We start from the raw sequence: 20305 nt of genomic DNA, 5'->3' as shown, positions 1-20305 counted from the left end.
TTCTAGATGGTAGTGGTTGTGAGTTTGGAAGGTGCTGGCTAATGAACCTTGACAAGTTACTACAGTGCAACTTGTAGATGGTACACACACCATCTATGTTCTAACTCACTGGAGGAGGAGGCTCCACAAATATCCCCATCCTCAATGATGGAAGAGCCCAACACATATGTGCAAAAGATAAGGCTGAGGCATTCGTAACAATCTTCAGCCAGAAGTACCGAGTGGATGATCCATCTTGGTCCCACCACTGTTTGTCGTTGGTGGAGGTTTTGAATGTTTGTGGAAGGGGAGCAATCAAGCAGGCTTCTATGTCCTAGATGGTGTCGAGCTCCTTGAATGTTGTTGGAGCTTCACTCGCAAGTGGAGAGTATTCCATTACACTCCTGACTTGTACCTTGTAGATGGTGGACAGGCTTTGGGGGTCTGGAGGTGAGTTACTCGTAGGATTCCTAGCCTTTGACCTGTCCTGGTAGCCACAGTATTAATGTGGCTAGTCCAGTTCAGCTTCTGATCAATGGTAACCCCCAGGATGTTGATTGTGGGGGATTCAGCAATGGTAATGCCATTGAATGTCAAGGGGCGATGTTTAGATCCTCCCTTGTAGGAGATGGTCATTGCCTGGCCCTTGTGTGACACGAATATAACTTACCAGTTGTCTGCCGAAGCCTGGAACGAATTTGGACATGGACTGAATCTTGCCGCATTTGGACATGGACTGCTTCATTATCTGAGGAGTCTCGAATGGTGCTGAACATTGTGCAGTCATCCGCAAACATCCCCACTTCTGACCTTATGATGGAAGGGAGGTCATTGATGAAGCAGCTGAAGATGGTTGGGCCTCGAATACTACCGTGAGGAACTCCTGCAGTGATGTCCAGGAGCTGAGATGATTGACCTCCAACCACCACAGCCATCTTCCTTTGTGCCAGGTATGACACTAACCAGCCGAGAGTTTCCCCCCTGATTCCCATTGACCCCAGTTTCGCTGGGGCTCCTTGATGCCACACTCGGTAAAATGCTCACTTCACCTGTGGCATTCAGCTCTTTATTCTTTGTTTGAAACAAGGCTGTAATGAGGCCAGGGGGTGAATGACCCTGGCAGAACCCAAACTGAGCATCGGTGAGCAGGCTGAGTAAGTGCCGCTTGATAGCTCTTTTAATTAATCCTTCCATCACTTTGCTGATGATGGTGAGTAGACTGATAGGGTTGGATTTGTGCTATTTCGTATGTACAGGACACACCTGGGCAATTTTCCACATTGCTGGGGAGATGCCAGTGTTGTAGCTGTACTGGAACAGCTTGGCTAGGGGTGCGGCAAGCTCTGGAGCAGAAGTCTTCAGCACTATTGCCGGGACATTATCAGGGCCCATAGCCTTTGAAGTATCCAGTGCCTTCAGTTTCTTGGTATCACGTGGAGTGAATCATATTGGCTGAAGACTGACATCTGTGATGCTGGAGACCTCCGGAGGAGACCGAGATGGATCATCCACTCGGTACTTCTGGCTGAAGATTGTTACGAATGCCTCAGCCTTATCTTTTGTACATATGTGTTGGGCTCTTCCATCATTGAGGATGGGGATATTTGTGGAGCCTCCTCCTCCAGTGAGTTAGAACATAGAACATACAGTGCAGAAGGAGGCCATTCAGCCCATCGAGTTTGCACCGACCCACTTAAGCCCTCACTTCCAACCTATCCCCGTAACCCAATAACCCCTCCTAGCCTTTTTGATCACTAAGGGCAATTTATCATGGCCGATCTATCTAACCTGCACGTCTTTGGACTGTGGGAGGAAACCGGAGCACCCGGAGGAAACCCACGCAGACACGGGGAGAACATGCAGACTCCTCACAGACAGTGACCCAGCGGGGAATCGAACCTGGGACCCTGGCGCTGTGAAGCCACTGTGCTATCCACAGTGCTATCCACTTGTGCTACTGTGCTGCCCTACCGAACTTCCCGAGTTGTTTAATTGTCCATCACCATTCACGGCTGGATGTGGCAAGACTGTCGGTTATGTCGGTTAAAGAAACTAAATTTAAAGACAAGTCAATTATGCTGTTAACCCAAGAGTTCCTTTGATGTTCCACTGTGAGCTCACCAAACTGTCGGTGACAAGTACTTTCCACTGTGAGCTCACCAAACTGTCGGTGACAAGTACTTTATTGATCTTTTAAAAAAAATTTAGAGTGCCCACTCTCTGTATGAAGTCTGCACGTTCTCCCTGTGTGTGCGTGGGTTTCCTCCGGGTGTTCCGGTTTCCTCCCACAGTCCAAAGCTCTGCAGGTTAGGTGGATTGGCCGTGACCAATTGCCCTTAGTGTCCAAAAAGGTTAGGTGGGGTTACTGGGTTACGGGGATAGGGTGGAGGTGTGGGGCTTAAGTAGGGTGCTCTTTCCAAGGGCTGGTGCAGACTCGATGGGCCAAATGGCCTCCTTCTGCATTGTAAATTATATGATTGTGATTTATATTATTAATTATTTTTTTCCAATTGAGGGGCAATTTAGCGTGGCCAATCCACCTACACTGCACAGCTTTGGGTTGTGGGCGTGAGATCCACGCAGACACGGAGAGAATGTGCCAACTCCACACGGGCAGTGGCCCGGGGCTGGGATCGAACCCGGGTCCTCGGCGCCGTGCTAACCACTGCGCCACCGTGACGCCCCAAGTACTTCATTGATCTGATGGTTTCTCAAAACTTAAAGAAGCTGCCTCTTGACTGTATGTGGGCATTGAAAAAAGTATATTTTTAATCACCAGTTATCATCAGTTATAATATGTAAGTGTATAAATCTGTTACAATATGTAAAAAGTCAAGTCAAATATCCCTTGTAACTTTCATTTTGAATTTCAAAATGTTCGGTTTGATTTGAAACTTGTATCCTGAGTTTGATATGGTTATCTCCAGATGTATATATGTTAAAATATGAGAGGAATCAGCGCTTTCCTTGATTTTGGGTAGTCATCAAACTTTTCCAGATAATATCTAAATGCATGAAAATAAAAGCAATCAGTACAGTGCAGAGCAGAATAGAGTGGCAATTAAAAAGTACAGGCAAGAAATCCCAGAATACTATTCAAATGATGGAAATTTTAATAAAATTATTTTATGAGATGTGACCGTCACTGGCAAGGCCAGCATTTGTGCCCATCCCAAATTACCCTTGAATCTTTGGCTGCCCTATGACTTGCTAGGCCATTTCTGAGGACAACTAAGAGTCAGCCACATTACTGTGTATCTGGAGTCTCACAGAGGCCAGATCAGGTAAGGATGGCAGATTTCCTTCCTTAAATTAAGGGCCAATTAAGGACCTCCTCCCACCACTGTTGTGATGTCACCTGTGGTGGGGTACGCCAATGCCAAGTGCCTTATCCAACCAGTGAAACTTGTCGTACTGGTGGCAAGGCGAGGCGGCGTTGCCCTCTTTTTGGTTCCTTGGCATCAATTGGAGACCCATACTAGGTATTTCCTACTCCCTTGTTTCCCCACTCTCCCTGTCCCGTCAACCCTCGTCTCCCACCCTCACATTCCCCCTTGCTAGGACCTGCCAACCTGACCCCGGTGAGACCCCGGGCTCACCTTCTAGTCCAGCTCCACTGTTGCTCTCTACTCTCTGGACTCGCTGCAGTCCCAGCAGTGGCCACCACTCCCAATGGCGTGTTGAGATTACTTCTTAATAATAATCTTTATTATTGTCACAAGCAGGCTTACATTAACACTGCAATGAAGTTACTGTGAAAATCCCCTCGTCACCACACATCGGTGCCTGTTCGGATACACTGAGATAGAATTCAGAATGTTCAATTCACCTAATAAGCATGTCTTTCGGAACTTGTGGGAAGAAACCGGAGCATCCGGAGGAAACCCACGCAGACACGGGGAGAACATGCAGACTCCGCACAGACAGTGACCAAAGCCAGGAATCGGACTAGGGACCCTGGCGCTGTGAAGCAACAGTGCTAACCACTGTGCTACCGTGCCGCCCAATCTCCCCTCTCCTGACCCTTGCCCAGCATAAAATTCAGCCAATTGATTTAGCATTTGCTTCAAAGACAGCAGCTGCTACTCAGCAGATTGATACAGAATGCACAGCAGCACAAGAGGTCAACCAGCCCAATTGGTCCATGCCAATCTTTATATTCCACACGAGCCTCCTTCAACCCCTTTTTATCTAACTTTCCCAGCATATTCCTTTCTCCCTCAAGTGTACATCCAGCATCCCCTTAAATGCATCTTCATTGCTTGTCTTAGTCACTCCTTGTTGTAGTGCATTGATCTCCCACACCTCCTTTCTTTGGCATGAACAGGACAATATAATTGGATAGAAATACCAATATCGCTGTAAAGAATCATTGATAGATGGCTGTGTTGTGATAGGTCTCAACTGAGTGCCTTCCAACCTGAAGCCAGCAGGGGCCAAATTTAGAATTTGTCAGGAGCAGTACACCAATTTCATGTCAGTAAGCGTTAGGTCAGGAGGCAATCATTTGCAATTCTACTTAAACTGCTGACGGCTAAAGCACATCCAGAATGTTATTTTCGGTCATTATTTGGGAGATTTGTATAGTCTTTGAATTTCCATGTCACTTCAACCTGTTGATCCATGACTGTCTTTCAAGGTTGGGATTCAAACTTAAAAGATTTGGCGATCAACGTACCACTCAAAACATATTGTGGGTCATTCTAACCTCACGCAAGATGGGAAACCCAGAGGGCCCAGCAGATTGCCTGGTTTTACACTCTGCCCAGCATTGCCCTCTCCTAAGTTCAATGGAGCATAAAATTAGGGTGCATGCTAAACCAGTGTTGCAACTGAACCTGTCAGCTTTTTGTGAGAGTTTAAAATTGCCCTCATTGCACCACTAGACTGATTGCAAACACATAGAATGCAAGCTCACAAATTACCTGTGATGATGGCAAGCACGCGGTCCCAAATGAGTGGCAGTGAAAATGGCAAAGGCAAAGGCTGGCAAAGTAGAAGTTGCAATGGCGTAACCAAACCACTCCAATATTTCACCAAAGTAATTGGCTGCTGTGACATATTCAAATAATCCACCTGCAAAAACAGGAGAGTTGATAACTGATCATCCAAGGCTCTGTTTGCTATTTATTGGCTGTTTTCATCAATATCTTGTTTATATATAGTGTTGTTAACTTAGTAAACCTCTTCCAAAGTGCTGTACACCTTATTACACGTTAGGATTATTGAATACAAACAAGTTGGTTAGATGTAAGATGGCCTTTGTGATTTGTGCATCCAGCAGCTGTAGATTACAGTGATGCGATGTACGTCATCATCAGTCTTAGGCCTAAGGTGGACACTTTCGGACATCAACAAAATTGAAAAAAGTCAGAGAATTAATGAGGTAAAACAAGAATTTGTAGGTAGGTGACACCAAGCTTGGTGGGTGAATATTGTAGCATGTAGAAGGAGGTAGACATTATAGGAGGTAAAGGGCTCCAGAGCTTTGATGACCTAGAAAAGAATGAGTTGGATATAACAACGCAACTGCACCCAGAAAACCATAGGGCCTCAATGTTGCCTGAGGGTGGGAAACATTTAACGCACTCTATCACTTTCCACCAAAAGTGATAGCAATCATTGACTATATTCAACAAATATGGGCAATGTATTTAAAGTAACAGCAATAATGCAATGATGTTAATGCAGCATAACTAGAGTCTGCATGGGATTGATACTGATGTCCTGCATTGCGACAGTGAGCAGGGAGAATTTAAAAGCTCCATTTCAAAACATGACACCTGACTCTTCTTCTGTCACCCTGAAGACAGGCAGAAGAATTCTTAGTGATGTAGCTGTAGATTTTCCTCCTTCTGCAGCTTGGTCTTTGCATTTGTAGGCAGGAATCCATTTTAAATGATTATAATTAGGCTGACCCTGGGAATTTGGCCACTGTGATTTTTGGTACAAATGATGGGCACTAGTCTAAATCCAGCTACAGATACGAGATTCCACCACAATGAATAATCCCACTTGTAAATCCAATTACAAAGCGAAACTCTTTTATAATACATCAGGAACTGCTATGTAGCTCCAGAATCTAGCACCACTGAAGTACAAGTCTAAGTGGGCCGCAACTTTCCTTTTGAGATCTAAATTATTAGAGTTTTATTATGTTCTTCACCAATGCAGGCTTCAAATAAAATCAGGCTTCTGAATCGTATGATATGTGCCAAACTTTAAGAAAATGACTGAGGGTCTCCTCGGAAAATGGCGCAAGTGCAAGCTTAGGGTCTATTGTTAGGAGATCAGCCACAACTGTTAATGTGAGTAGACATCTTAAAAGGATTCAGGAATAGATACATTATGAAGGCTTATTTATGACATGAACCTTTGATGTAGTCTGTAATAACCTGCACAGGACTCATCCACCTGGGGATGATTGTTCCCTGTGTTCAATTGGACTGAGTTAACCTAGCACGAGCATAAAAGGCAGGCAGCTGTGGAGCCAGCTAAAAAGGAATGAAGACCCGGTGAAAGGGAACCGGGCCCTGTGTATGTATGATGCTGTTGCTGATATAAAGGACTTTTAAGAAGCTCATTCGACTCCCCTGGCTTTATCACATAGTCAAAATATGGGCCTGAATTTTTGAGCATAATTTTCCCATCCTGCCTGCGGCGGGATTCCTGGCGGGAGGGAGCGGGGAATCTACCGGCAAGCAAAAAGTCAGAAACCCGACGGTGTTCAAAACATATTAGATTCTCCCGGACATCTTAATGACGTGTTGGTTATCCCATTGTCTAATGGTGTGAACACCATTTGCATTCATTGACATCTCATGCTGTGGAGCCCCACATTTGCCATACGTTTCTAATTCGAAACTTCATTTTCTGGTCCCTTTAGTCATTCTTGTCTTCAGTGTTTCATTCCAGAGAGAAAGCAAAATGACAAATGGACCCTTGGCTCACTTGTGTGTTTGCCAGAGTCCTAATGCAATGGAGTTGGTAAAGGAGGGAGAAGTGTCACCGAGCACTGCTCCAGCAGGAGGCACTGCCTGGGAGACATGGTGAAAGGAGCCAGAGCATGATCAGGAGGGTGAGGAGGAGAGCCCCAGAAAACAGAGGCGACTTGTCAGACCTCAGGTTTATCGTCGAACTGTGTCTCATTTACAAATGAGTGAGAGGCAGTGCCGGTCACGTTTGTGCTTGCCCCATGATCTGGAGGTCCAGGAGGCTGAGGGTCAGTATGAGTGCAATGGTGTCACGGAGGAAGGAAGGCAGGGGACACGTGCCTATGATACTGTAATTGCTGACAGATTCCAGGTGTAAAGTTAAATGAGGTTATACGGCCACTCTCTCTGAGGCCTCAAAGCCATTCCCCATCATCTCAGGGATTACCAACCACTGACAGCGAGGATGATTCCTGCATTCACACTTGTGTGTTCTGGCCTCATGACTCACTAGGAAATAGAACCATAGAATTGCTACAATGCAGAAGGAAGTCATTCAGGCCATTGAGTCTGCACTAACCCTCTGAAGGAGTACCCTACCTAGGCCCACTTCCCCACACCATCTCCACAACCCACCCAACCGGCACATCTTTGAACACTAAAGGGCAATTTAGCAAGGCCAATCCATCTGACCTGCACGTCTTTGGACTGTGGGAGGAAATCGGAGCACCCAGAAGAAACCCACACAGGCACGGGGAGAAAGTACAAACTGCACACAGGCAGTCACCTGAGGCTGCAATCGAACCCGGGTCTCAGGCGCTGTGATACAGCAGTGCTAACCGCTGTGCCACCGTGTCGCCCCCATGACCTCAGCTTTGTCTGTGGTGCCCTGCAAATGCACTCACTCTGAACTTAAAGTCCACTGAGGCATAAGACTGATTGGAAAGAGGACTTGATCACCATCTAATGATGTAAACAATGCCGTGACTGAGATGAGGGCTTTATCTCACCCAAAAGTTTATGTCTTGTGATCGGGTGCTCTGAGTAAGGAGGCTCAAATAGCATTATAGTATCAGTACTAATGAGCTGCTCTCACTCAATGGTATTCATTAAGGAAGAAGGATTAGAAACGGTTCCAACATACACTTCTAATGAAGATTTAAACACATCTTCCTGACAAGACGCAAGGGTACAGAGACGAGTTCAACTGAACTGGACATCACATGAATGTTAATTTCAGAATGGGACACTATCACTTGCAAGTATTGTAAACTGTGAAGAGGACAGTGTGGAACTTCAAAAAGGACAAAGACAAATTGGTAGAGTGGGCAGATAGATGACAGAGGAAGTTCAATGTGGAGAAGGCTGCGATAATTCATTTGATAGGAAGAACATGGAGAGGCAAGATAAAATAAGGAGTAAAATTCTTAAAGGAGTGCAGGATCAGAGGGACCTGGGTGTATATTTGCAGAACTCACTGAAGGTGGCAGGACAGGTGAAGATAGCAGTTAATAAAGCTTATAGTATTCTGGGCCTTACTACTAGGGACATAGAGTACAACAGCAAGGAAGTTATGCTGAAATTCTCCAAGACGTTGGTTAGACCTGGTTAGACCTCAGCTGGAATATTGAGTACAGTTCTGGGTGCCACACTATAGGAAGGTTGTGAATGCATCGGACGGAATGCAGAAGTGATTTACAAGAATGGCTCCAGGGATGAGAAACTTCAGTTATGAGGGTAGATTGGAAAGGTTGTGACTGTTCACCTCGGAGAGAAGAAGGCTAAAGGGGAGATTTGAATAGACAGGTTGAAATTCATGGCAAAAGGATCAAGAACGAGAGGGTCACAGATTTAAAGTGATTTGCGAAAGAAGCAAATGTGGTGTGAGGAAAAAAACATTTTCACACACAAGTGTTTGGGGACTGGAATGCACTGCCTAGACGTGTGGTGGAAGCAGGTTCAATCGAGGCATTCCGGAGGGAATTAGATGATTACTTGAATAGAAACAATGGGCGGGAGTCTCCATCAGCCGATGCCGAAATCGGCAAACGCGATTCGGCAGAGATTCGGTTCCGACGGCGGAATCGCAGCGGGAGACAGGGGAACGGGCCGTGTGACCGGGCTGACCCCCCACAGGACTGGGGAAGTGTCCAAGCACGACCACCATTGCCACAGCTTGCAAGGCAGCCATCTTGCTGCCCACCCCTGTGACCACCCACCTTGCCCCCTGGCTCTGAGTGCCCTCATCCCTTACCTCCCCCGCTCCACTGTCCACCGGTGGGGAATTATACAGCACACTCAAGGGCAATGCCCACTGTAGCCCCTGCCGGGGCTGGGGCTGGGGCCGCGAAGCTTACCGCTGGCAAGCGCAGTGCCAGCCGACAATACCCCTGGCATCAGGGACAGGTGACAGGGCCAGAGGCCCCCATGGTGCCGGGCACCGACGGAGCCAGGGGTGCAGGGATGGGGGAGGACATGAGAGGGCAGGTTCCGCAGTGCCAACTGGGGGCACCATGTAGCCCTTTGGAACTGGTTGGGTATGGGGGTACGCACCATGCCAACATGCCGGCCTTTCACCCCCTGCAGACAATGGTATTGGAATTCAACCAGCAATGGTGACCTTCCTCCTGGTCGCCGCAGCCCTGGGGAAGCCCTGCGACTGTACGAGCTGGAGCAGCTCGAGGTGGAGGAAGCTGCAGCAGCGGAGCATACAGCAGCGGAGTATGCCCCAGAGGAACAGGAGGCAGCCGTCCTGGATGGAGAATCGACTGTCCAACAGGCCGAGGAGGAGGAGGTAACAAGGAGATGCCACATGTGGCCACAGCTGTATCGGCAGCATCTGTCATTCAAGGACCGCCGGACCGGGCATGACATCGAAGATTCCGGCTGAGTAGGGAGACAGTGCGTCATATCTGTCAGATAATGGTGCACCTGGCACCGTGGGGGAATGGGGGAGGTCACCCGTTCCCGATGACCGTCAAGGTGATGTTCACCCTGAACCTTTAGGTCACGGTCCCCTTCCATCCATCCATTTCAGTGTGGACTGAGCCCATCAGGATGCCCGGTCAGTGGGGTTTGCCACCATCGCCGACATGCCCTGGGTCCAGGGGGTGATCGACGGGATGCATGATGCCCTACGAGCAGCTGCAGATAGCAGGCTGCTCTACACAAACCGAAAGGGGTACCACTCGATGAACTTGCAGCTGATATGTGACCATCAGCTACGTATCATGCAAGTCTGCGCCCAATACCCGGGCAGTGCCCACGCCGCCTTCATCCTGGCTCACTCCACGATTTCTGACATGTTAGAGACGTCCCCACCCGCTGGGGGGGTTGGCTCCTGGGCGCCAGGGGTTATCCGCTGTGGTTGAGGCTGATGACACCTATCCGGAGACCGCAGACCGACGCAGAGACCCACTACAATGACGTCCATGCCGCGACCAGGGGTGTGATCGAGTGGTGCTTCGGCATCTTGAAGATGTGGTTCAGGTGCCTGGACCACTCTGGAGGTGCCCTCCAGTATGACACTGAGAGGGTTGCCCACATCGTGGCGGCCTGCTGCGTCCTCCACAACATTGTGCAGCAGAGGGGTGACGTGTTGGAGGAGGATGAAGGCCAAGCCTCCTCTGATGAGGAGGATGCGGGGGAGGGGGAGGATGGACAAGACATGTGGCCCAGGCAGGCACAGGAGGCCGCACGACGTGTGCACCAGGACCAATGCACACGGGATGCTCTGATCACCTCCAGGTTCACCGACTGGGGGGGAAGATGTCAACGCCTAGTCTCAGGGATGGAGTGCGGGTAGGGGGAAAAGGCAGGGGTATGGCACTAAATCACAATGCCCATTTGGAGAGCCAGTGCAGACACGTTGGGTCAAATGCCCTCTCTCTGCACTGTAGCAATTTTGTGATTCTGTGTTTCTGGGAGGATGGTTAAACCTCGGCCGTAGAAGATTTTAAAGTACAAATTCACAACGCACTTAGTTGACCGGAACATTCACATACCCATCAAATTATTTCACAAAAGTGCAATTTATTTGCAGTGATAGCACGCTTGTGAACCAGAGAGTACACCAAGATTTTGTAACTTTCCTGACCCTAACAGGTGCAGCCCCAACTTCCCAACAGATATAGAGCAGCAGATATAGAGACAGCCTGCTGACTGCTACGTCCTGATGCCTTGGTGAACTGGCAGACGTCCTCTGGGTGGCCCGATGCCTGATAAGGATCTCCTGCTCAGGGGCAGAAGCACCCTTGGCGGCCTGCACTGCTGGAGTGAGTGTGGGCACAGGCAGAGTGGATTGTCAGTGGCTGCACACCCTTGAGGTGTCGTGTGAGGAGGCGCCAGGGGTTGTCCGTCTGACATTCATCCTCCGCATGGGTGACCAAGTGCCCCGGCCTGACTTCTGCTGGAAATGGTGCATCCGGAGGGAGGTCAAGGTGCTCACTGCCATGTCGCCTGCATCTTGATGATGGGATCTGCAGTTTGGAGAGATGTTAGTGAGACTGTCCTGGGGAATTGACCATGGCGCAAGCCATCTCAATTGCAGCACATTTCTGGCAGAACCATTTTCACAATGAAATGAAATGAAATGAAATTGACAGTATACAAATATTTTATATCGAACAATACAATTGTAAAGGAAATGTATTATTTTGTCTTAATTCCTATGGATTTATATTCCAAAAATGTGGAAGATGTTACCTTCAGGGATATAATATCCAATGTCACCAGGTTTCCTTAGGCCTTGTAATATGCAGTCACTGTGAATGTTAATTGATATCCCCACAAAATATAGCACAGCACCTAAAATATATGAGACAAACACGGTTCATTTATCATGAAACAGGAACAAATGTGTTTTTACTCTTAAGAATAAGTCATTTATCAACATGGGAGATCAAATGAAGTCCATTTCCTGTTCTGTCATGCAGAAACATCAGACAAGGTGAATTCTATCATCCATTCATGTGAGCCTGTGACCTTAGAAGTGCCTTGGTTGAAGCAAAACAAATCTGGTTTTGTCAAACAGTTGTTTAACAATTGCAAAGACGGCACAGAAAAGGTGACATGGAGCGTACTTGTAAAGCAAATATCCACATGCACAATGGCCTTGAAAAAGCTGCCACAGCTCAAAAGCTGCCAACTCCCAAACAAACTGACAAGGGCCTGTACTGCGCTGTAATGTAATGTTCTATGTTCTATGTGTGAAAACTAATAATTACACTGAAATTGCAGCTGGACAACAGTCTTTAACTGGGTTTTAACTTTTGCCAAGATTTCTTCATTCATATTGGAGGAAATAAAGTACAGGTATAGGAGTAATTCTTCCAGGTCCCACTCCTCCTACCTGCCCTTCTGTCCCTCTCCTACCATCTCCTCCAAGGTCATAGAGGCACTGGGTGTATTTAATGGAGGTAATAGGGATTTTGCCTGCCAACTGGAAAGCGGGAAATTGCTCCATGTCTCCTCTTTTCAGGAAGGTCTACGAAGCTAATTGTTAGTCAGGCACTTTACTGGGCAGCAGTGGGCATCATTCCCCAGGATTAAGGACCCTGGGTACAGGAGGTCACATCCATTGAGAACAGCAGGCCAATCAGAGGCCAGCAGCTCCTCATTGCTTGACAGCATCACTGGGGTGGCAGTGGCCACTGCCCACATGGGGCGCAGGATTGTGGATGAGCCCTGGCCAGAGGTGCATGTTGGCGGGATGGGTCGCAAGACGAGGCTATCAGAGAGCGGGCAAGGAGGTTAGCAGCAAAGGCAGGGGGGATGGCTGTCAGCAGTCCCTCCCTCACCCCCCCACCCACCAGGGCCAGGTTCCTCGATCAGGCACTGAGTGCCCTTGAACAAAGAAACCCCCGGTTTAGTTTGTTGGGTTCCCACATGGCAAGTCCCCAGATCACAGCTGGGTAAATACCAGTGAAGACAGGGTGAGGTCTTTAAGTAGGCAGCAATTGACTACTTAAGATCCTCAATTCGTGGCAGAGCGAGACCCCACAGGCTTAATCAGGGCAGAGATGGGAAGGCAGTGGGTTCCCACCAACCACTCTCCTGCCAGATTAAATGTCCCCACCCCCAAACTTGCCAAGTCTACTACTATTTGTTCCAAAGTATTGAATGTGCCCTCCTCAACCTTATCAATTTTAATCTTGACACTCCCCATCATTCCCCACACCACCACCCCTGTTAAATTCACTCTTTCTGTAAGGACAATTGTGCCAATTTCAATTCAGGAAACTTGTCAAATCTTGGTCCAATGTCTGTGACCCGTGGCATCATGATCTCATTGGTCAATAGGGTGGTCCCAATGATTTTTTTGCCAACATTATGAACATTCTCACCCTCCAATCTGCAGTCCCCAAAAAATGGCACGCATGTTAAAATGTGAGACCAACGTACAGATCAGATTGTGAACACAATTGGGGTGCAAGGGACTTTAAGGTGGGATCATTACGTAGATGAAAACTATATTTAGTTTGAGGGATGAAATTTGAGTTCTCAAAAGCTATTGTTGGCCGTGAGCCACATAATGAGTATCCCTGTCCGAATGCAGAACATTCAACAGGTCAGGTTTACCTGAGATAAATCTGAAGCCAGTGGTCCAGTTGTCATCATAGCGAGTGCAGTAGATCATGGTATAGCCCTGAAGGTAGCCATTCAGAGTACAGAATAAACAACCAGAGAGAATGATGTGGAGAGTTGTGGGACATCCATTGTTTCGAACCGCATAGATAAATGTCCTTATAAAATAGAATTAATAAAAAACATTAAAATATCTTCACAAGAAGCTTGTATTACAGAAAACACACAAAAGGCACAACATCTGCTGACGGCAAAAAGAAATCTTGCAATCTATACTGAAAAGCAGATGCTGCAGTTTTGAGAAAATCCAAAATAAAGACAGAAAATGCTGAAAATACTCAGCCAGTCAGGCAGTACCTGTGGAAGGAGAAAATGTTTCAGGTCGATAACATTTCTTTAGAACTGGGAAATGTAATGTTCACTGCACGCACAGATGCCGATGTCTTTGTAGTTGAAGTGATCAGAGAACATACGGTTTTGGAAATGAACAAAACCGTTTATTATCTAACTAAAACACGAAAGGGTTTCTATGATGTCTACTATGATTACCGTTGGATACTATGGCTAAGTACAAATAACTATGATTAACTAGTATTAATTACTATTGACTCAGGAGCTACTCGATATGCGACTGGACTCTATGCCTACTATCCACGTTCTGCCTCACATGTGTCTGTGTTCCAGGAATGTTCTCCTGTCGCCATGCCACCTGTGGTCGGATGCTAGAATTGTAATCTATACATACGGGCACAAATGTTTATATACAATTTTGTTATTATATTATATACACAGATGACAGTTCACATATCATCACATTCTCCTCTTTTTCATGGTAATTGTTAAATCATTGACTTGCGCGTATAAACTATTTACAGATACATGAATTTTGAATGGGTCAAATTGTATGCATGCAAATTTTAAATGTTCATCATTTTAAAAAGTCTGTATCAGGCATGTACTGTTCACAGATTTAGTCTTTCAGGTTGCCTTCGATGCGTAGGGTGTTCTTTGTCTTGAACTTGTGGTGTTTAAATGTCTTGCCGGCTTTTGCTGCCTGCCCAACATCCCGATTAAGTTTTGAAGGAAGTAGTTCCGTTTTATTTGGCTTCAGGGATTTCCTTGCTATACCAGGTCTCAGCGTTGTACTGTTCAGTATCGGCTGGTGTCCATGTGCTGCAGGGATGTCGGCTGGTGTCCAAGTGCTGCAAGGGAAGTCATTTCAGCGTTTTGCTGCCTTATGATTAGCTGATAGCTGAGCAATTCGGCGAGTTCAAAGAAATCGTCGTCTTGATCGTAAAGCCGCTGGACTGGGTGTAGGGCCTCAAATGCTGTCGCGCCTAGCAGTGATCTCCTATTTGCCTCTACAACCACGAATTCCACCAAATATGATTGTTCGTTAACCTCTACTTGCAGAGTGCATTTTCCAAGCGTCCTAATTCGTGTGCCGTGGTACCCTGAGTGAGACTGCATCATTGTCTGGCTAAATGTGTGGCTGACTGCACATCTTCTTGAGGTCTGCCTTGTTTTTAAAATTTGCTCTGGCACCAGTGTCCATTTTGTTGAACGTCCTGACTTGATTTATCATTAGTTGAATTGTCCAATAGTCTAGCTGCCCTGTTCCCATTTCTTCTATCTCATAGAATCGTTCTGTGTCTTCTTCGACGATATTGATGAAGAATGAATATTCATCGTCATCTGTTGCACTGGTGTGTTCATCTTGCTCCTCCGGCAGACATTTTGCAATGTAGAAGTGTTGTTTCTTGTTTAATTTATGTAGTTGATGCTCCTCGGCACCTGTGTTCATTCACCTGTGTGGCACTGGCATTGCTGGGCAACATGGTTGCAATTTGAGCATCTGGCACACGTTTTGACGTATGCAGGGCACTTAAGTAGGCTGTGCATTCTGCTGCACCTCGGACACAAAGTGGCGTGTTCTGTTGGTCTTCTAAAATGGCCACACATATGCTGACCACGTTGGTTGTTTTGCTGTGACACAGCGTTGGTCTCGCTTTTTCATTTCGTGTCACTTCCCTGTGTTTGAATTTCTGTGAGTTGTTGCAAAGCAGCTTCGTTGGCCTTGCAGATCCGTATCGCATCGGATAAAGCCAAATCATGTCCGTGCAGCAATCGTTCGCGTAACGTGTCGCTTTTAAGTCCATAAACAATTTGGTCCTTAGTCAATGAATCCTGCAGGTCTACAAAATTGCAGTCATCAGTAGGGCTATTTTCCTTTTATCTGATGCCTCCTGGAGACCCTGGGCCTCCACGTAAAAAGTAAATTGCTGCTTAAAAGCACGCCAGTTGGTGTCTATATTACCAGTCGTGAGAAATGGGCCGGGAGTCCTGAATGCTTCCATTCACGCTTCGCCTGGTCGTCTCGAGTTTCACAGCCGATTTCTTTCTAGTCGAGCCTCCGATTGGCCTTTTTGATTTTTCTTGCCGTATTTAGTTTTTCCTAACTGCACTCATTTGACACCCCACTCCTGGTACCATGTAATGTTCTCTGTATGCACGGATGGCGATGTCTTAGTAGTTAAAGTGATCAGAGAACATATGGCTTTGGAAATGAACAAACCAGTTTATTATCTAACTAAAACACTAAAGGGTTTCTATGATGCTTACTATGATTACAGTTGGCTACTATGGCTAAATACAAATACCTATAATTAATTAGCATTAATTACTATTGACTAAGGAGCTACTCAATATGCGACTGGACTCTACGCCTGCTTTCCACATTCTGCCTCACATGTGTCTGTGTTCCAGTAACGTTCTCCTGTCGCCATGCACCTGTGGTTGGATGCTCAAATTGTAATCTATACATACGGGCACTAATGTTTACATACAGTTTTGTTATTATATTACATACACAGATGATAGTTCACATATCATCACAGGAAAAGTTAGAAATGTAACAGGTTTTGAGCAAGGGATGGGTAGGCAAAGGACGAAGGAAAGATCTGTGACAGGGTGAAAGACAGTAGAGCTAGAATGACAGAAGTACATTTTTTCAGAGCCAAAGTATAGTGATGGAGCAAGAGAAGCAACAAAGAAAAAATAGATGTGTTTCTTCTCTTGCCCCCGTCATCATTCCATTTTAGTAAGACTAAAGGACCTGATTTCTGTGGACCTTTAAAAATGGTGGGCAGGATCAGGATACTCTCACTTAAATCGTTATTCATTACCACACATACATGTACCATGCCAGGTTTCTCACTGAGATACCCACACTTCTTAACTCCCTCAACCTCTGCACCAAGTAACATCTCATCCTCAGTGATTTCAACATCCATCTCAAATCATCATACCCTCTCTCTGATGAGTTCACTGTCCTCTCTCATCCTCTTTTAATCTTGTCCTCCACATAAGCGTCCATATTTCTGACCTTGCCATGATACATGACCTTTCTGCTCTCAATGTGTTAATCACAATAAGGCCATTTCTGATTACTTCCTTGTGTTCATCTCCACTCATAGCCCTCTCCCCAACCCTTCTTTTGTGTCCATCCCTACAAAAATCTCTTTTCCAAATCACTTACAATTGCACTTTTAAAATCCCCACCTTTGTCACCCAATCCCTCTTTAAAACCATTAATCTCTCTCACCCTGATCATCCTCCCTCATAAGAACCTTATCCACGCTCCTTTAATGGGCAGCACGATAGCATAGCGGTTAGCGCAATTGCTTCACAGCTCCAGGGTCCCAGGTTCGATTCCCGGCTGGGTCACTGTCTGTGCGGAGTCTGCACGTTCTCCCCGTGTGTGCGTGGGTTTCCTCCGGGTGCTCCGGTTTCCTCCCACAGTCCAAAGATGTGCAGGTTAGGTGGATTGGCCATGCTAAATTGCCCTTAGTGTCCAAAATTGCCCTTAGTGTTGGTTGAGTGGTGTTACTGGGTTATGGGGATAGGGTGGTGTGGGCTTGGGTAGGGTGCTCTTTCCAAGAGCCGGTGCAGACTCGATGGGCCGAATGGCCTCCTTCTGCACTGTAAATTCTATGAAATATTGATCCACTTGGATGTTTATGGCAAATAAATAGGGGCTGGTTTAGCACAGGGCTAAATCGCTGGCTTTGAAAGCAAACCAAGGCAGGCCAGCAGCACGGTTCAATTCCCGTACCAGCCTCCCCGAACAGGCGCCGGAATGTGGCGACTAGGGGCTTTTCACAGTAACTTCATTTGAAGCCTACTTGTGACAATAAGCGATTTTCGTTTCATTTCAAACAACCAGTTTAGCCATTCATTGTCAGATGTTACTAGACCACATAAAGCACTATTGGGAGCTGCTTCTGTCTGCAGAAAACTGCATACCAATCCAGGGTCAATGCACAATGACTTCTTTTCTGTACTACAGACTAGCTTAAACCCCTCTGTCCTCTGCCTCCTCCACCCTCACCTCTGACAGTAAGTGATAGGAGCTTATGGACTTCAATGTCACTTCAACTGATTCCTTCCCTTCCTCGAGCCTACCAAAGTTCCTCTTTGGATGCTTGCTTCCCCAGACCTAAATTCACATCCCTTCTCCTGCTCCCTTGACCCCATTTACACTGAACTGCTGACCACACATCTTCCTTTTCAAGTTCCCATGTTAGCTGATATTGTTAATAGTGCTCTCTCCTCGGGTACCATCTCCTTTCTCCTTCATGTTTGCTGCCATCACCAGCGGGGTGTTGGAGTCGGGGGAGGTTAAGGATTTGTGGTTTCTGTTTATGTTGATGTTTTGGTCTTCTGATATTTTAATGTATATATATATATATATATATATATATAAAAAGCTTTGAATAAAAATATTATTAAAAATCTAAACTATCTTTCCTTAGTCTTCTCAAGCTGTCTGCATCCTTTAACACCATTACCCTTCAATGCCTCTCTACCATTGGCAGCTGGGTGGGCCTTGTTCCATTCTTATCTATCCAGTCATGGGCAGAGAATCACTCAAAAAGGCTTCTCTTCCCACTTGTACAATGTCCACCAATGATCTATCCGTGGCTCCCTCATGGTTCTCACCTCCATGCTGCACGATCATCCAAAAGACCACCAGGCTCCACATTTACAATGACCCAGCTCTATTTAGCTCATTACCACTACTCTTGATTCTTCCACTGTCCCTAAATTGTCAGACCCTGTTAGGGCAGAATTTTTCAGATGGCACCCTAAGAGTTGGCAGGGAACGCATCCCCACCAGTCACAGCATCCACATAGCCATTTAATGTTCCAAGCATTAATTGGCTAGAGATGGGACTTCCACCCTCACTGGAGGATGCTAGAGACCTCTGTAATATCAACCAAAGAACTGTGAAGAGCTGCATTTAACAAGAGACAGAAAGCCGTATCTACTTAGCATCCAACTTGATTAAAATACAGCATTGTTACGGATGCCTGGTCAGTTCTCAACAGTGGCTAAGACACTGGATCAGAGCCCCAACTTTTTTCTGTTTTAAGACGGTGTGGAAAAATCGATTAGTTCCCCTGCCAAAATCAAAAGCTTTGCTTTCAATTTCCCTTGTAAATCCTCCCGAGTGATTTCCTCCAGGACATCTTTTGCAACTGCAAGGGCCATCTCCAGTCACTCTCGCAAAGTTGTAATCGATCCACATACACTCACTGTCTTTAAATTCAATAACCCAAGCCAAACAAGGAATTATACGTAAGAATATCTTGGTCACGAGCCCCCAGTTTGTTACGGACACATGATCAGCTCTCAACAGTGGCCAAGAGACTGGTCCATAGCCGCAACCACTTTCTGTTTGAAGGCGGTGCAGAAAGATCGATTTGTTCCAGGAGTGATAATATAAGAAATAGGGCTTTCTTATTTTATCAACAAACTTTTTTAAAACAAAAGAAAATCAATGTTTAAACTTTTAAACTTCAACTCTAATACCAACAGATTACATCTTGTTTCATAACCTTAACAAACTAGCTCCTAATAAACAGCACTTTACCGGGGCTTCATGGTTTTGCAGTGGTTAGCATTGCTGCCTCGAGGACCCGGGTTTGATCCCGGCCCAGGGTCACTGTCCGTGTGGAATTTGCACATTCTGCCAGTGTCTGCGTGGGTCTCACCCCCACAACCCAAAGGTAGGTGGATTGGCCATGCTAAAATTGCCCCTTAATTGGGAAAAATGTTTTTTTTTTAATTAATAAACTGCACTTTACCAGAACACGCAGCTCTCATGCCACTTACACAGACAAAGGAAATACTTGCACTTACGAAGCAATTTTTCTTTTGCCAGGGACATTTGTTCAGAACCCTTTTCCAAAGACTGCCTCGGTGGCAACTTTCATGATCTCTCTCGGTCGATTTCCAAAGCCTTCTCCTGGACTTGTTCAAAGCAGGATTCCTTTTCTCTCTCTAAGCTCCACCCAACCATTCAAACAAAGATTCTCTGGGGTTTCCAGACTTGAACCTATCATTGTTATCCCAGCTGTTTGTTTGTCCACTCCCATTGTACAAAAGAACAGAACCAAGCTATTGATAAGCAACTAACCTCCCACTGACAGACATTGAGGCCATAAGACTCTGTAATAGGCTAATGGCTGGTCAGACAGAAGTGTCCCAAAGGACAATGGATCTGGGGCATCCTGTGTATTCCCACTAACGAGTTTAAATCCGACTGGGACACTGTAACTCGGCCAGGTGTGGGCGTATCCCTCTGACTCCGTGCTAGCAGTGTTTTTTTCAATCTGTTTAACCCCTAAATTGCCTGCTACACCTTTGATCTAATTTCTGGTCCCAAGTTCCTAATATCTCCCTCGCGAACCAACAAACACATCAGTCCATCGCCCTCCACAGGCGTGTCATCTTCCATGGGTGT

The 20305-nt window shown here is 46.3% G+C and overlaps 1 protein-coding gene across 1 annotated transcript in view; it reads right to left on the bottom strand.

Annotated features, from left to right (window-relative positions):
• Positions 1–2284: 2284 nt before the first annotated feature.
• LOC140409280 (3-oxo-5-alpha-steroid 4-dehydrogenase 2-like) overlaps positions 2285–20305 on the bottom strand; it is a 39423-nt gene continuing 21402 nt past the window's right edge. Inside the window, exons 2-5 of the mRNA XM_072497692.1 lie at positions 13491–13654; positions 11616–11717; positions 4905–5055; positions 2285–2984 (exon numbers count right to left, since the gene is read on the bottom strand). Coding sequence (XP_072353793.1) covers positions 2918–2984; positions 4905–5055; positions 11616–11717; positions 13491–13654 — 484 coding nt within the window. The 3' untranslated portion in view covers positions 2285–2917. The remainder of the gene's footprint in view (positions 2985–4904; positions 5056–11615; positions 11718–13490; positions 13655–20305) is intronic.

The sequence above is a fragment of the Scyliorhinus torazame genome, chromosome 1 (assembly GCF_047496885.1).
Source record: "Scyliorhinus torazame isolate Kashiwa2021f chromosome 1, sScyTor2.1, whole genome shotgun sequence".
Lineage (NCBI taxonomy): Eukaryota > Metazoa > Chordata > Chondrichthyes > Carcharhiniformes > Scyliorhinidae > Scyliorhinus > Scyliorhinus torazame.
The sequence above is the reverse complement of the archived record's forward strand: the minus strand, read 5'-3'. Positions and strand labels throughout refer to the sequence as shown.